This window comes from Augochlora pura, chromosome 2, assembly GCF_028453695.1.
Source record: "Augochlora pura isolate Apur16 chromosome 2, APUR_v2.2.1, whole genome shotgun sequence".
NCBI lineage: Eukaryota > Metazoa > Arthropoda > Insecta > Hymenoptera > Halictidae > Augochlora > Augochlora pura.
This window is the reverse complement of record NC_135773.1, coordinates 23,703,626-23,721,122: the sequence shown is the minus strand read 5'-3', so window position 1 is coordinate 23,721,122 and position 17,497 is coordinate 23,703,626. Positions and strand designations below refer to the sequence as shown.

At 37.7% G+C, this 17,497-nt stretch overlaps 2 protein-coding genes across 4 annotated transcripts; one reads left to right on the top strand and one right to left on the bottom strand.

Moving 5' to 3' along the window:
- Window positions 1–562: 562 nt before the first annotated feature.
- Window positions 563–8,523, top strand: Pka-r1 (protein kinase, cAMP-dependent, regulatory subunit type 1). 2 transcript variants are annotated; one of them, XM_078195711.1, is made up of 5 exons: window positions 563–961; window positions 5,521–5,830; window positions 6,438–6,704; window positions 6,958–7,161; window positions 7,250–8,523. In XM_078195711.1, the coding sequence occupies exons 1-5, from the start codon at window positions 797–799 to the stop codon at window positions 7,420–7,422; spliced, it is 1,119 nt and encodes a 372-aa protein (XP_078051837.1). In that variant the 5' UTR covers window positions 563–796; the 3' UTR covers window positions 7,423–8,523. The 2 variants fall into 2 exon arrangements, with proteins under 2 accessions (XP_078051837.1, XP_078051841.1); XM_078195715.1 differs by lacking the exon at window positions 563–961 and adding an exon at window positions 3,211–3,424.
- A 704-nt stretch (window positions 8,524–9,227) lies between these two features.
- On the bottom strand, window positions 9,228–14,503 carry LOC144477946 (leukocyte receptor cluster member 8). Of its 2 annotated transcripts, XM_078195679.1 has the most exons (7): window positions 14,367–14,503; window positions 14,144–14,282; window positions 13,274–13,674; window positions 12,033–13,195; window positions 11,612–11,945; window positions 11,332–11,539; window positions 9,228–10,653 (listed from the first exon to the last, which is right to left on the bottom strand). In XM_078195679.1, exons 2-7 carry the CDS (start codon window positions 14,209–14,211, stop codon window positions 10,491–10,493), a joined length of 2,337 nt encoding a protein of 778 aa, XP_078051805.1. In that variant the 5' UTR covers window positions 14,212–14,282; window positions 14,367–14,503; the 3' UTR covers window positions 9,228–10,490. The 2 variants fall into 2 exon arrangements, with proteins under 2 accessions (XP_078051805.1, XP_078051798.1); XM_078195672.1 differs by lacking the exon at window positions 14,367–14,503 and having other exon boundaries at window positions 14,144–14,289.
- Between the last annotated feature and the right edge of the window lie 2,994 nt (window positions 14,504–17,497).

Below are 17,497 nucleotides of genomic sequence, written 5' to 3'. Positions count from 1 at the left end.
GGTTGCTAAAAGTAAAAAAAGGACACAAAACATTCTTATCTTATATTTTAAATATAGTTTATGTGTTATAATGTCTATCCTCCCATTGACAATATGTTTTAAAATATATTATTGTTAGAAGTTAACAAAAGACGATTCAGATATTTTTTAAAAAGCCTGTTCCCTTGTATGACTGTCACGGGTATTGCCACATTCTGTAAATTATGCCAACTTATCTTTCAGCAATTGATTGAATAAATTTTCTTTATTGGATAAAAAAGGGTATTCATTCTTTTTATTTACAAAATGTAAACAAAAATTGTTTATTTCAATGTTATACCTTAGTGTTTTAAATCTCATACATTACTTTTAAATTGTTTAAGTTATATTGAGATTAATATAACATGGCTGTCAAAATACAGATTTGAATTTTGAAACATATATTTTTCTTTTTTTAATTCATAGATAACTATTTGTAAAATTAAACTACTTACAATGATTAATTACAAATTTTTGGAATTACTCGCAGAAAAATTAAAAATATTTGATGTAACTTACGAATGAAACGTTTAATGTTTTTATAACAAACTGCGTAGGCGCACAACGTCGATGGCGTTATATTTGATTAATAATTATTGCTACGAGACATATATTTCCCTGGTGTTGACGGCGTATCAAACAATGCATGATAACGCTCGTGTAAAACCTGCAAATATTGTTCGGATTAAGAAGTCGAGTTGTAGACACGAAAAATTGCATCCGTCGTTCTCTATTGGGAACGGAATCGTTGAGAAGGTATTCGTTTTCGGGCATCAATATGGCGGCGAATCTTGAGGAAGAACAAAGTTTAAGAGAGTGCGAGGAATACGTGCAAAGACACAATATTCAACAAGTTTTAAAAGACTGTATAGTGCAATTGTGCGTGGGGCGTCCTGAAAATCCCATATCTTTCTTAAGGGAGTATTTCCAGAAACTAGAACGGGTATGTATTGAATCACAATGCCTGTAAATAACCTCGGATTTCATTTTGTCTACTCGTTTGAGTTCTACTCGACGATGGAGAATGTATCGCATCGTTCTGTAAACTATAAAGTCTCTGAACAATTAAATAGGAGAGCAATAAATCCATGCAGAATGTAAATTTTATTTATTTTGTATACAAATACTCACACACACACACTCGTGTGCGCGTATAGCTTGTATATGCATGTCTATACGTATCATATACAGAATATATGTATATACAAACAAAATACAACAGAGTTTGAGAAGTATGATTAATACCTATTACTACTATAATAATTCCTTAATATTGTTGGAAAAGAATAAATATGATTTTATTTCAGTAAATTATTAAATTCACGAATATTTGCTCAAAATTGTTATTTTTCACAGTAGACTGGCTTTGGGAGGACTTATTGAATGAAAAGATGAAATTAAATATAGTTTTATTCTGTCCAATTAAATTTTCGTGAATTTGCATTAAAATACGGCCAGCGTTAATTGTGCACTAGAAAATCGATCTTTTAACGATTTGAAAATTTGGCGCGAAGTGTATTTTTGCAAACACATGCAATCTGGAAGTATATAAAGGGTTCGTGATAAGAAATTGGTACAAGACAATTACTAGAATCGTTACTACGTACTTTCTCGTTTTTTATCAGTACTGGTATCTAGATATAGTGCGCTTAAGAAAGCAAATAATGCACAGCAAGTTCTCTCTACTATTTCTTTAGCTTGTAAACAAAAGTAGACAATTTGGAAGAGGTGTTGATGGATTGGTTTCATACTTGACGGATGTATTTTTTGAGATAAACAATGAATATAGTTTAGAATAAGCTGCTTTGTTGTATTGTTATTTTAAGTTTATTTTTACTTATTACACGAGACAATGTATTCTGATAAATAAATTCAAGCTTTACTGTAACCAACGGGCTATTTACGACAAGTGCATTCTTATTTTTCGCTCGAACTATACAGCACGCCGGCCTTGACAGGATTTTCGTATCTTCGAAAACAACGGAGAGATTTAGGTGGCCCTCCCCTTCTTGCGGTCCGTATAATGCAGGACATCGGGCGGGAATGATCGATACCATTTACCATTTTTCCGTGAACCACGCGCATGGTAACGCGCGGGAAGATTTAAATCATACGGAATCAGGTGCACGCCATAACATACATTGGTACGCGCAATGTACAAAATGGTCGTTATAATTATTAACCTGTCATTAGCAAAGACATGTTCACTACTTTTTCATTTCCTTGTTCATCCGTTAAATATTCTGGTCGAATTCCATGGTGTCTTTGTCTCGTTTCGCTCGTTCTTCACCTAATAACCATTCAATAAATAAATGACAGTAAACTACAATTGTCGCCATGGTATCTTTTATCTAATGATCATGAAAACTTAAGAAAACCACGGAGACCGTCACGACGAACACTCTGTATAGGGCACGCTCTAAATATAGAAGTACGCTCGAAATATAACGAGGCGCGCAACCTTAGCCAACAGCCACGAAAGTCTGTGTGTAACGCGTTCCGTCGCGACGTCCTCGACATGTGCAAATGGGACGTGTTGCGACGGAAATTTTTGTCAACGTCGGAAGTACGTTGCATCCCGTGGCGGCACGGCTCCACGATTCGTTCGCGCTGATTTTCGATCGATTTAATCGCGAACATCATAAAAGCATGTTACATCGTATTGTTCTGACGAATCGCATATTATAAACGAAACCTAAAACATTAAGTAGGATAAAACATGAATTTTTCTATTTCTCAAAATGCTATGAAATATTCTGTTTCAATTTTCACCTTTGAATATTTAGAATTTTGACAAAAGTCTCATATAATATCAACAAAAGAAATAAGAGTAGTTTTATATATAAGAGCGGACATTCTCTGACTAAAAAAACTGTGTAAGACTTATGCAAAATTATAAATTAAGTGTTCTATACTGAATTAGTCGTTTGAGTGACTAATTTTGAAATCAACTTTCACGTCACGTGACCGACTACGTAAAGAGGAAGTAAAAAAGGTGCTTTAGATTTTTCGATAATTCCTAGGAATATTGTACCACATTTCCTTGAGCGGTACGATACAAGCAACCCCTCCCTAACCCCCTCTAGCATCACGCAGAGCGCCGTGCCGCGAAAGATCGTTGTCGTATTAATCGAATTTGGCGAGGCCTTAGAAAATTCCGAAGCGCCGCGGCGCGGGACGTCGCGATCAGACGCGATCCGTCCTCTCGCGCGCCTCGCGCAGTCGGTTTAGTTCCGTTCGTAACTTTTGACTGTGAAAAAGTTTGCTCTCCTCCGGTATAACTTCCGCTTCCGAAACTGGAGCGTCGTGTGCGTGCGTGTGCGTGACGTGCCGCCAGCGAAGGGGATATATTTAACGTAAAATCATTCTGCCCTATCGGCTCGTATTTGGATAAATAATGGATGAGGTATGATCGCACGCGTGGATCTTGCTATTTACCAAAGTAACTATGAGATCGTCTGATTTTTTTCTTTAAATTATTTAGATGAAAACATTCAGTTGAAATGTTTTCGGAATTTCTTTCTCAGAGGATTCTTTAAATAGATACTACTTCTGAGATAAGTGGAATCGCGGTTTCGTCTTGTTACGTGGGTCTCGAAAATTTCGATTTTGATCCATACATTTTCCAATGAAACATTTCCGGTTCACTGTTAAAAAGAATAGGAATATTTGAGATTTTTTTATCTGTGCTTGGAATGCTTTATAGATCTACGTAAATTGTTGGGTTTTAAGAAAATATATTTTATACCGTTCGAAAAACTTTAAAAGACAGTTTTACAGAAAATTGTAAATATTTAAATTAAAGACAGGGTAAATATACGATGAAGGGTCTTGTCATAGTATTTTTTTAACCCAATTAGCTACAGGTTTACTGCTGTTTCACCACGTGCTAAGACCATTGACCGTTTAGTCTTGACATTGTCCTTTTAATTCGATGCTATTGTTAGAGTGTAGTTCGACTGTTCGTCACGAGATAGTGTTATTTTAACGTTTCCGTATACACAAACTATAATACACCATACGCAAGGAATTGGTTAAATTGAACGATTAAATGAGAGCTATTTTTATCTTTTATCTTCGGACCAATTTAAAATTATAGCCTGACTAGTTTTTTCATTTTAGATATTGTAAAATTCATTATTTATCTCATCGCTGTGTTGCAGTCGCGCGTATTGCTTTGAAATATGAGATTATGAATAAAATACAAACACTATAAGGTATTTTTGGACAACTAATTTTGAGGAAGCACGAGAGTTAAAACAGCGAACATGCCAAAGCTTGGAACACTGTGGGAGGACGATGCATGAAAATATTATACAAGGATAATGTAATTAGGAGTACCCCTGTCGTGTATTACCGACCGTGAAAGCATTATTAATATTATTAATTCACAAATGAATGTTTAGCTCTGCGGACTATTAGCCCCTTGGCTATCGTGTTCTGAAAAGAAAATTAGTGATCGATGCCGGAAGGAAGGGGGGAGGGAGGCGGCGGTGGAATTCAAGCATCTGTGGACGGACTTACATGTATCACGTTCGTTGTTCTCGGTATTCAATGCCGCCCAGACGTTCGCAATGATTATTATGAAACTGATCCGAACGACTGAAGGGAAATGAAAGATTTCTCAAATCCTATGGAAGTTGATGTTTTTTTTATGAAGGCGTTTACTATACGAGACCGCCGTTCATCCGTGAAAACGCCAAGTGACCTATGGCATTATTTGCCAACCTTCTTCAGCCATACTCGCCGTTTGTATATCGTGTAACATTTTCTCCGCGTGCTCGTATAATTTTACAACGAGCCTTGTCGAACTTCCTACGGTAAAACGTGAACATTCCTCACCGTTTCCACTGTGAAGAGACTAAAATAATTTGTCGTTGATATTGGTCCGCGTTCTTCAATCATTTTTTAGGTTCATAATTTAAAAATAAATTATTTGAAGTTATTATAATTTAATGTATTCGAAAACACGAGTTCGTTGTTATTTTAAAATCATTTTGAAGTGGTTCTCTTTGAAGAAAGAGGAATCCCTATACCTGTATTCACCTGAGGCATCCTGCGCGCTCAGGAAATTTCAAGAAGCATGTAATTTCATTAGGGGAAGGGCGCGTAATTATTCCGCGCATGTGTAAACAAAATTGACTCATAAAAGCCTGTTACTATTCTCTCTCCCTTCGTCCCTCCCCCACTTCCTATCGGCGGTCTTGACGTTGTCGTGATCGCTTTTGTTTAGAAAAATCAAATAAAAAAAAGGCGATATTGATTTTGTGCATAGTATCGCGGTTACTGTGCTACAAAACAACTAGAATGATCCTATCGTTACGATGTGCCGGTCAAGTAGAACCATATTAGCGCTATAATAATAACAACGATTTAAAGTGAACGTTTCAATATATTTATAGAATATTTATGAATGGGTATAATAATTTTATTTAATTAAAGTATTTATTCGATGATGTATTTCTTTTTTTTTCAATTAATCGACTTTGCTACGTTTTTTAGGAACAAGCCCACGATGCCAAGCAACAGATCGCGACCAGTCCAGAGGACACAGAAGACATACCCGCGGGTCAGCAAGGTCCTCAAGTGCCGAGACGCAGGGGTGGAATCTCCGCGGAGCCGGTCTCCGAGGAGGACGCGACCAGTTATGTCAAGAAGGTCGTGCCTAAGGATTACAAGACGATGGCTGCTTTGAGCAAGGCCATCGCTAAGAACGTCCTTTTCGCTCACTTAGACGAGAATGAACGTTCCGACATATTCGATGCTATGTTTCCAGTCACGTTCTTGCCCGGCGAGGCAATTATTCGACAAGGTAGTATTATTAAAATTTAATGGGCCAGCTTGCTATATAACTTACCGAAAATTAACAAGTTTTTTTAAAATTGATTTTAGAACTAGAATTAGAGGATCTCGTTTTCTTCGAATAATTCTCGCCGGTTTTGCAGTCTTCAGATAGCAACACTCTATTACTGCGGATCTATTTATTCGTTGAGCGTCCTACATATGTAGCTCCATGAATATTTTGCATTATTGGCAGATGAAAACATCTTATATAATAATTGCCTTTGTACACTGTTGCTTTCTACTAAGCTCGACGAATGATTTTATTTTGCTCGCATTTCGACAGAATCACATCGTTCGATTTGTCTTCTCAAGTTTCCTAGTTTCAGCATTAAACTTATTTAGTTCTAAAATTGTAGGGGGAGGGTCGTAAAACCCTTAGTCTTCGGTAATAATGTTGAACGCTCGAACGTTCGAGGGTTAATTACTTGTTGGGTAGCATAAAGGTTAAGTGGCCTCGTCAAAGGATCCACTTAAGTGTCTCCTATTTATGACGCATCGCTTGATATACAATAGAGTTTTGTTGAAACGATTATGTACGGTAATTTATCTGAAAATTGTATTACGCTCTTCATTAGGGGACGAGGGAGACAATTTCTACGTGATCGATCAAGGGGAAGTTGAAATATTTGTCAACGGGGAGCTTGCCACCACGATCAGAGAAGGCGGAAGTTTTGGCGAATTGGCTCTTATCTATGGCACACCCCGGGCTGCGACCGTACGAGCGAAAACGGACGTTAAGTTGTGGGGCATCGATAGAGATTCTTATCGCAGAATCCTCATGGGCTCCACCATAAGAAAGCGAAAGATGTACGAAGAATTCCTTTCTAGAGTATCTATTTTAGGTGAGTGGAAACATGCCTAAACAAGGAAATGGACACAGCAGGATAATAAGTAACAGCTTATGAGTCTATATAAAAAAAGGGATGCAGAAAAAGGGAACCACCTCTGACTTTTCACGACCTTAAGATGTATTGCTGAAAAGTAGTATATTACAGTTGATTCCAATTTTCTCTCACTCTATGCCGTTACTACCAAGTTCATATTGTGGACGATATCGTTTAAAAATAGATTACATAATGACTGGTCTATGTTTAGAATCTCTGGATAAGTGGGAACGGCTGACGGTAGCCGATGCTTTGGAACCCGTAGCATTTGATGATGGCGAGACGATAGTTCGACAGGGTGAACCCGGCGAGGACTTTTATATAATTGTAGAGGGCACTGCTGTGGTCCTGCAACAGCGTTCGGAGAACGAAGAACCGGCAGAAGTGGGTCGTTTAGGACCGTCTGATTATTTCGGTAGGCTCGAAGATATGATCTTGCGCAGAAAATGTGTTTCATGTACTTGTAGTAGAAATAGGTGTTTTACCTTAGCTATTCATTTCAGGTGAGATCGCACTGTTGTTAGACAGGCCAAGGGCTGCGACAGTTGTGGCACGTGGTCCTTTGAAATGTGTAAAACTGGATAGGGCAAGGTTCGAAAGAGTTTTGGGGCCCTGTGCAGACATCCTGAAACGCAACATTACGCAGTATAACAGTTTCGTGTCTTTGTCCGTATAAATTGCTGTCCGAGTGTCGGTAGCCCCTGATTTTCTCCGTGGAACTACTGTTTCATCGTATTGTTAACATTTTTTTATTTAAGTAATATGTAAGTGATAGCTAGACTGCAGATATTCATGGGAGTTTACATTTTTCTAAATCAATTTAGAAGATACGGAGATAAAAGCAATTTATTTTCTTTTGTTGATGTTCTGTTTAGGTTGATGTTTGCTACGAATGGACCTCTGTAGTCTGGTAATAACTATATTACGTCAGCCAATACGCGCGCTAAGAATTATGATATACGTTGACCGTCTTTTAAACTTTGTCGTGTCGTATCTTTATTCATGTTTTATGTTGGAGAACGGACTTTTGATTTGTACATATGGGTGAGCGGATAGTCGAAGTGTTACAACATGTTCAGACTGGATCTTATTAATGTTGTAACATAGAACGGAGCATAATTATTTGTTGCAAAGTCAAATCAATTTTGCCACACTGTTGCTTAGCACTGTAACAAACGTTGCATATTATCGTAATTTTTGTAACGCAAGCACAGCTGTTATTTAATCCCGTTTGTGTACTGTTGAAGCAGTGACACGCTAGTTTTGGAAGACGGTGATGGTATACATGGAATTTAAATTTACACAAATTGAACTATTGGAAACGTCGCAATACATAAGGTTATTACGCACTTTGTAACTTGCAACACGTCGTTATACGACTTCGGTCCTTGTCTTTTACACGAACTTTTTCTTGAAAGTATTACCAATCAATTCGCGGGAACCCAAGGATTTTCGTAAATCGCGCGTTTATTTTACGGAATATTTATGTTCGGTGGAGTGAAAGAGAAACATCGTCTTGTCACGTTATTATAAAGTATTTGTAATTTGAAATTCTGTACTTTCGATTTCTTTGTTATGGCAGTATTTAATTTCTGTTATTTATTGTGTTAAATTTTATTGAAAAGCGAGCTTGATCGTTCTGTAAGAATGTTTGGAATATATATAATTATTATATGCATTTCACAATGTAGCGATCAATTCGTACACATATATATATGCATATATGTGTATGATTTAGCAAGAAAAAATATAAAAAGAAAAATATATGAAACCTGAATATTTGTATAATATTGAATTTGAATGACAGCAGCTTTAACGTAGCTTCGCACAATTTTATTGAGAATTTTTTAAAACTGCACAATGAATGAACCAAGAAAGTAAGAAAGGTCCTTCTAAAGGATATTTAATACTGTTAGTAACAATAGCATTGTGCTACTTGATGCAATATTCAATTTCATCAAATCTACGAATTTGATTAAGAACAATAGTGATTACATCATGTTTTTTTTTGTTCTGGAGAGTATCCTTTAATTTTAAACTACGTATTAGTATTACATCAACATTTTTTCCTTCTGTGTTAATTTCTTTATTTTTTATACGATTGTGCAGAAAACACAAACCAAAGAGTTTTGCTCTTCTAATGCCGACTGTCATGTATTATATGATTATATTCTGTGCAATCGGTTGTACCTTATGAATGTGTATACATTTAATCAATCATACAATTTTATTAAAATGGCGAGTCAGAAAATTAACGATATTATACGATTAACACTTTTTACGGACTACCACGAATACGTTATCGAATTAGCAAAGTAATAATGTTTAACGAATATAGAAATAACTTCGCCATTACTTTCCTATAATATTCAGGTCGCGAGGAGGTTCAAATTACAACATAATAAAACATTTTATTTCAATTTACAACAGATTCCCTGTAAATCCGTTAGGTTCCAGTGTATAACGCATTAAAAAGTAATATAACATTCGAAAAATTAAATAATTTATTATACACAGTACCCATGCTCGAATGCATTCATACAATGAAAAATGTTCCTTTCTTTCTTCTCCTAATTATGACGATGTGTACCCGATGCGGTTTCCATATGGGCAGAGGAATAGAGAGAACATTCTCGAGAGCCGAGAATTGATAACGAAGATTTAATTAATGGAGAAGAAAAACATTGTCCTGCGATAAACACTTAAAAAGATAAAAATAAAACACTTATATCACACGCGATTGGCGACTCGACGCCAGATAGATTTGTCCCGATCAAAAGTTCCTAGCCGTCGATCTTTGAACACGTAACGCCAACTATATTCACAGAGTCAATGCCTTGTATCGTATCCACAATAAAGGCACAACCCGTCGATCTCCGTTGAGGCTGGTCTTCCTTCTCTTCTTCACCACGAAAATTTTACCCAGCATGCCTGTATTCTTTCGGGCTTCTCGATCTTACAAAAAAAAACTCCTGAAGACTCGCAGTCCACGGCCTGATGCCATTCTTCATATCCGCACGATTCGGTTCTGTCGACTCCCACCTCTTTACTTCCTTCATCCATAGAATCCCGAAGCTCCCCAGCGAGGTAAACCGTGAAGCACATTCTCAATCGGGCGAAAGGACTGGCAACCAGGTTTAAAAAATTCCGGTTCCGTTGCGGGATGCATTTAAAAAGGCGTTTACACAATTTACCAGAGACGACAAGTGATAACACACGCAACGATCAACGAACGGGAGGGACTTGGCTTATCGAAGTACTCGAAGCTTGAATCAACGAGAACTTGGTTCCTCCGAAAGACGATTCGTTGTTTCCTTCCTTCTTTAAAATGTTTTCTCGTTTTCTTAGTTCGCTACAAGCCCGGTTTCATACCGAGTTCGAATTGAGGTAGTTGCGAATGACCGGAAACCAATCACCCTTATTCTTTGTACAGTTTGATCAAACCCACGAATACGTAACGTAACATAAACGTTACCATGTTATGGCGGGTCGAGATTGAGATTTCTATTATGTATAGATCAATCGTGGGAAGGATTCTCATATACAAGATTGTTGCTCGACCGATTTACGTCGATCAACGAAGAACAATGATCGTAAAGAGAACAGCGAGAAGAATCATCGTAACAGGACGACGTGTATATAGTGCACGTGCACGAGGAGGACTTGCGCCTATCAGTGTGCACGATGAGGAATAATCGATTTGTTTATGTGGCTTCCAAGAGAAACTAGAGAGTGATGTTGCTTTTACCAAGCACCTAGAGAACCACTGCTTGTCTTGCAGTCGATTAGATGGTGTTCAGGATCAGCATAAACCAACCCGAATTCATTGACAAATTCATAAAACTTGTCCAAAGATTCAAAGGCCAATTCTGCTACGACGAAATCAACCGCCAAATTTTGCCGGTAGCTAAACAGTAGAAGAAATGTATCATTAGATAAGTGTATTTGATTCGCGTGTTCATTAGAAATTATAATAGTGATCGAAATAGTTATTGAAAATATATGTATATATATATAAGAATAATTATTTTTCAGCTACGATGCCCTGTAACAGAGAAATCTTTATATGATTACATATGATGAAAAAAAAAATTGTTCACTCTTCCACCCTTTTCTGCAAAACGATATATACCTGTAGAAATTTAAATTGACAATTTGTAGAAATGGACAATTAATTATGACGATGATAAATATATTTCCAGTAGATATATGGAAATATATTTCATAACTATGCGCTAATGATATGTTTCATTTATTCATATCTGGAAAGCGAAATAATTTATAGTTTTATGAATATTACTGAACTAATATTTCCAAGTCAACGAAATTAATTATTTTGAATGTAAAGAAAAGATATAGCTTCCAATGTGTCACTATTCTACGAGATATTAAACATTTAGAAAAAAAAGAAAAATAATGTAACATTGATCATTTTAAGACAATACAAGAAATAAGCTTATTAAATGTGATCTGTAAAGGGAGATGTGTTAATAGTATTAACGTTCGTAAAATGCTGTCAAATGCGGTTTGAAGATGCTTTAAGAAATATAAATGGATAATGACTAACAAAATGTTTAGTACGTACGACTTTAGCATGCACTTCAATGCATTCTTGCGTTCTCTTGCAACAAACCAATCCATTAGGAAGGCCGCCATTCTCGGGGCGACTGCATACAGTTTGAAGAAAGCATGGAAGTTGCCCAACCACCAAGCTGACCGTACTTTCAATGCATGCTTTATGCACTCGTCGTTTTTGTCTTCTTTCGATAAAGCGGCTAAAATTGTTGTTAAATCTGCAACCAAAAAGTATAATTAATTGCCTTATTTAGATAAATTTCTGAACGTTTCCAGAGCGTGTTCCTTACCTTGGGAATTTTTCGTAAAAATATAATACAGTATTCGGTATGCGATAAATTCACACCGATTTTCTCCGCCAACATCTTGATACAGCATCCTTAGCTGTGTCTGGCATTGATTGAACTCTTCATGATCGCCTTTTTCTAGAGCTACACGGGCATGCGTCTCATACACATGGACTGTAAATGCATCTCTGATACCTTGGACGGTAAGATCTTGCCGAATGGATTTAAGTTGATCGCAAGCATATCTATAGTCTTGTTCAGCCACCCAACGTTTCTTGACATGTGCCAAAGAATTTTGAAGTACACTTACCGGACGTACAGCGGAGGGAGCTGGAGCCTGTAACACGTAAATAGAAAAAATATTGAACATGTCCACGTTATGTTCACATAGGTGAAACATAACATTAATGAAACATTATCTTACAGATGTTAGCCGCAGATACGGTTTTTCTATATCCTTGCATGTGCCAACAATGTGAAGACCGGTTAAGTCAAATTCTGCCGAGGTATCATCTTTAACACCATTGCTGACGGTCCTGGAAATACTGTCGTTGAATCTTGCAGCGCGTTGTTGCAGTTTCTCCTTGGATCCTAGTTCCTCGGTGTTTCCTGTAGCTAAACCAAACTCTGAATAGAAATGTGATTTCATCTGTTTAGTCTTCTTTGTTTTCTTGCTGCTGTGATTTTGTTTGCTTTTAGTAGATTTTTTCGTTTTTAACGACTTGTAGTCGTGATCGCTAACGTTGGACGACGACGATGTGCTACGTCTGTACTTTCGAGATGGTGGACTACGTGTGTTGGAACGCGATCTCGACTTCGATCTGGACCTCGACCTTGATCTTGACTTCGATCTGGATCTTGATCTAGATCTAGTTCGCGATCTTGATCTCGACCTTTTATGACTGACAGAGAGACGCGCACCAAGCCGAGCCCCAAGAGAAGTAGAGAGGCCTGGCTTGCGCAAGCCTCCCTGTGCAGTGATCAGCGGATTCGCCAAATTGTTCAACTTTAACGCCGGTTTCTGAGGTTTGATTGTCATTGTCATGCGTTCGCTGTGGATGCTAGGTAATGGTTCTTGGTCCCAATCCTTCACCCATAGCGAGCCATCGTTCGCAGCGCGTGTAATCTTTCCCTTTAATATAATCTCGACTTGATCCTTATCCACTGCTGCTTTGCATTTTTCGTAGCATCTGTTCACGTAGTTCTTCAAGCTGTCAGGCCAATCTCCGACAGGGCTGGGAGTTGTCACAACAGAGGGAGTAGTACCTACCGCTGGTGTACCAGCACTAGGAGTTGTGTTAACAGTGGTAGTAGCAGGTTTAGAAGGAGCAGGGGATTCTTCAGTCGGTGGAGGAGGAGCTGCTACCTCGCGCTGTGCAGGGGGTAGGGGTGGTAGTTCTGTCTTCAAATTGGGACCCGGTACAAAAGTAGTCGTGGAACTGTTCGCCTGAAAGCTATTGTTGAATTGTGCTGCTAAGTTTTTGTTCCGCTTACGTTTTTTCTTTGCAGCCCCACTATTGCTGGATGGAGTAAAGGGCATACCATTCTTCTTGTTTTGTAAGTTGAAGCGAATTTGATTGTTGTATTCTGAAACCAAAGTACAAGCATTGTTAAACATTTTTCAAATTTATAAGATTCTATTTTTACATATCAGGGAAAACTTACGAGACATGTCACTGTGCATTCCGTTCCAGTTTCCATAAGGAAAGGAATTGTACATGTATCCTGGATGAGGCTGCATGGTTTGCTGCACTTGATTATTGTGCTGTTGCGATTGAGGAACAGATGGAGGTGGTCCCGGCGGAAGAGGAGGAAGATCCGATTCGTCCTCTAGAGACATTGGTGTCCCAGGTACAGGAGGCTGTTGATGAAGTTGTTTCCCTTGATTGTTGCCCTGTTGTTGAGCCTGCTGTTGCTGTGGCTGCTGTTGTTGCTGTTGTTGATGCTGCTGTTGTTGCATTTGCTGTGGATTAAAAGGTTGTCCATATCCAGGCATCATTGTATGATAGTAATTAAATATTTGCCCCTGATGAGGTACACCTTGGTATCCAGGTCCATACAATTGTCTAAAATAAAGAACAGATAATGTTTAGAAATGTGGCTGGGCTTAAATTTTGTCTTATAACAATGTATTTATTAAATAATACAAATTTGTTAGAAATTTATAGATATATATATATATATATATATACATATATATATATAAATTATATCTATATATATATTTGAGTTCTATATCTTGCTTTAAAATTAGGTCAGCCGTTGTACTTTTTTAAATGCATCAATCAATTTCTCGATATATAGATCGTATACGCCTACGGTTACAATTTATTTATCCGAAGTTATTTCTCAATTCGATCGAAACGAAATTTTCTTTCGATAACAAATAGAAAATCAATCTAGAATTTTCCTTCCTGTAACATGTTCCGAAAACTGCGTTGTTTCAGGATTGACACGTCCACGTCTGACTCATTCAGCCCATTGTATAACGAGCGAGAGCATCAGAATATAAAAAGTATTATAAAAGATTTTTACCCTGAATATGGAGGGAACATGTTGTGTAAATTGTTTGGCGAGGGATATTGCCATGCCATGTTTGCCATCAAGCCTACTCCGATTTCTGGCTGTTGCTGAAATGGCTGCTGTTTCTTCTGCGATGCTGTAGCCTCGCCCTCTGACATACCGTGGAAAAAATTAAAATTGCTTAAACAATTTTACACTTTTACGTTTCACCGACTTAAACACTGTTTTGCATTACCACGAGTGAGTCCAAGCAGAAGTCGATTTTATTAAAATATTCACGAATAAAACAGTACTTTACGGAACTGTAATGTGTCGAGCACGTTACGACAAAGGCTTCTCTCGACAAGATAAAATGGAGTCGATGAATTATGCTACACTCTTTATTGTTAGGCGGCAGCACCGGTACGGCTACTAGTGCCTCTATCGGTGCTCCCTCTATGATGTGACATTCTGTATTTAAATTTGATTTTGGTTGCTCGTGTGCTGGCTCGTGAAGTAATTAGCTTAAAGTCGTATAGATTCTCAGATCATTAGCAAAGTGAATGTTCATTAAACTACAGAAGAAATGTTGGAACTAAGAAGAGTTGAGAAACGAAAAAATGGAAAAGGAAAAAGAGATGTTTGTTCAGATACATTGAGATCTTGGTTACCAAATTATCCTCCGCAGAACTTCCACCATTTTTGTAAGTAAAAAATCACAGTGTATTAGTATGACTGCATTTTCTATTGTTTTTCTATGTTTTTCTATGTAATATTATTATGTACAATAGAATCAATGTTAATCATTACTTCGTATATTTCGTGTATTCGATATCTATTGTATATCGTTATTTAAATTTTTACGTGCTTTGGGCGTACATACATTTACATAAGATGCCTATTGTGACCAGCAGTTATATATACATGCTCAGAATAAAAAGGATTGTATTTTTAGCTATTTGCATCTGAAATATATATGAGTAAAAGAAATGTACAAATAATATAACGATATAATAATATGAGAAAAATACCCTAATGGTATTTTCAAGAAAACGCCACTAACGCCCTCGTTAGGTTCTCTCTCGTACTAATATTTGATTAAATCCGTACAATTTGAAGAATACTGTGTAGGAAATACAGATTTCATTTTTTTTAACTGTACAACGATGAATAGATAAATAATTTATTCATTGTTCATGTACACATCTTAAATTATATATTGCATTGATATCGATGATACGATATTCTTAATAATACATATTAAAATGCGTCGAATGTATTTTTATATTTAACGAATAAGAATAAGTAAATAATACAGAAAACGAGTAAAAATCGATTCTACGAGGAAATAATGGTTTCAGAGACCCGACATTAAAATAAAGAAAAAAAATATAAACGAAATAAATATCATTTGGAAATTCAGCTTGTTTCAGCGTATTCCGTAATCTGCGTATTAGCAACGTTTATCTCGTCGCTGCTATTACATAGGGCGAGCAAACAATTAGGCGAACGAAAGATTAGCGTACGGCGAAAAGTAATTGGACGATTATTCACGCCGTCTGTTCTCCTTGTTCGCTATCACGAAGAATTTCGCGGAGAACAATTGTCGATAGGTGTTATTTAACTCGGGGCAGAGCAACGTAACGAAATACCACGGTAGTTTTGCAACGAAATGGTGGAAATGGAATATGGGCCGGTGCGAGCGTAACACTATCTTCTAAGGATATCGAATGAAGTTGTACTCAGTCCTACTGTTTTTTCAGACCGGAACTCGAGCGAAGATAGATTGGCAACATTTAAGCAGAGTGGTAAAACCCGCGATCTGTTGTCTCGTTGATCCGTGATTTAGTAGATTGAATTTCGTTCGCCAGTCCGTCCACGTTTTTTCACGGCAATAGGATTTCGTTCTGTAAACGAACGGCTATTATTCCGGCCTCTTTATCAGCTGAAACACTTTTTCTGCAGTTTCTACTAAATGGATTTCGTGGATTTTAGCACGTTTCTTGTCGTGCTCGCTGCCCAGTCGATTTTATGATAGGACACGTAACCTGACATAACCTGAAATAATCAACAGCCACTGCATCGTTTCTAAAGGACAAAATTATCGTTCAGAGTGAATCGGTTATGATGCAACAACGGTCGTTCTTTCATCTTGTTTTATAGATGAAATATCAAACAGTTAATTGACAAGATACATAATATAGGCATGTTGTTCACCTTGGACGAGTGACCGAACCTTCCCTTCAAAAATGTTATCCTTAAAAACGAAATTGTAAAAATCGTTTAACAGTGCACGCGACATCGACGTGGTCTTTCGTCATTTATAGAAAATCATTGAGGAGAAGGCGACTTGCGCAAATGGTTGGAAACGTTCAGCTTTTCCAAGCGAATTAGGGTGTCATTTAGACGTTATACGTTTAACGAAATACACGTATTATTATTATTCATCTTCTATAGAAGATTCATAGCAAACGATCTTCACATTGTCTCATTTTGCAGATTAGTGGACACTGATGCATGCATGGCCACCATTGGTAATACGAAGCGTAACAACGGAACGGCATAAAACCGAGCTTATAACGGATTTAACGGAAGTTCTTCTTTCCCAGTAAGACATTATAATGAACTGGCATAGTCTCTCTGACCACCTTCAGGAGTCGTTAAAATGATTGGTCGCGCTACAAACGAGCATTTATGGTGATTTTGTTGCCCTGCAAACGGTAGCCATAATACCACTAACTCGCTTAGGAAAATCATTCTCTTTGTTCCAACGATTTTCTCGCGAGTAAATTTAGTAATTTCGCAAAAATTTCGTCGCAATTTTCGGCATCGCGCAAGCTCGAAATATTAAAACGATACCGTGGTCGCGCCGGGTTCACGGTCTAGGTTTATTAACAAACAAAACTAAATCGGTGGTCGGTATAGAGACACGCGGCAACATTCTCGACCCCCATGAGAAATTCCTCGGTGCACGGCTGGAAATCAAACTCAACTATCGTTGCACGTTGCGTCAGCATTTGCGACTTTCGTCTTTCGACGAGCTGCTACCGTGGTGCACCAGTGTCCACCAACCGTAATCTTATCATAGTGTAACAGACCGGTGAGTAATAGCATTAGAAAGTTCGCGTGATTGCCGAAAAAAAAAGTATATGTTCAAAATCGCGGGCGAACACAGTCGGTGAAGAATATCCCGAAGGCAAGTGTTGTTATCGTGTTTACCGGCGCGGCGGCGGCCAATATTCTTAACGATTTTAGAGCAAGCCGTAACAGAGGCGGCCCGTGCGTACAAGGTGTTTCATTCGAAGCGGCCGCGCGCGATTACCGCCACTTTCGCGCCAAGTTATCGTTTTAGCGACGGATGTTATCGATTGTGACGTCGGCGTGCCA

What these genes read in the sequence shown, in the direction of transcription:
- Pka-r1 (XM_078195711.1), top strand. Translation starts at nt 797, where the DNA reads ATGGCGGCGAATCTTGAGGAAGAACAAAGTTTAAGAGAGTGCGAGGAA. An exon ending in ATTTCCAGAAACTAGAACGG is followed by an intron (nt 962 to 5,520) that starts GTATGTATTGAA and finishes TACGTTTTTTAG; the next exon opens with GAACAAGCCCACGATGCCAA. An exon ending in AGGACCGTCTGATTATTTCG is followed by an intron (nt 7,162 to 7,249) that starts GTAGGCTCGAAG and finishes TATTCATTTCAG; the next exon opens with GTGAGATCGCACTGTTGTTA.
- LOC144477946 (XM_078195672.1), bottom strand. Translation starts at nt 14,289, where the DNA reads ATGTCAGAGGGCGAGGCTACAGCATCGCAGAAGAAACAGCAGCCATTT. An exon ending in AATGCACAGTGACATGTCTC is followed by an intron (nt 13,196 to 13,273) that starts GTAAGTTTTCCC and finishes CTTTGGTTTCAG; the next exon opens with AATACAACAATCAAATTCGC. An exon ending in TTGAAGTGCATGCTAAAGTC is followed by an intron (nt 10,654 to 11,331) that starts GTACGTACTAAA and finishes TCTACTGTTTAG; the next exon opens with CTACCGGCAAAATTTGGCGG.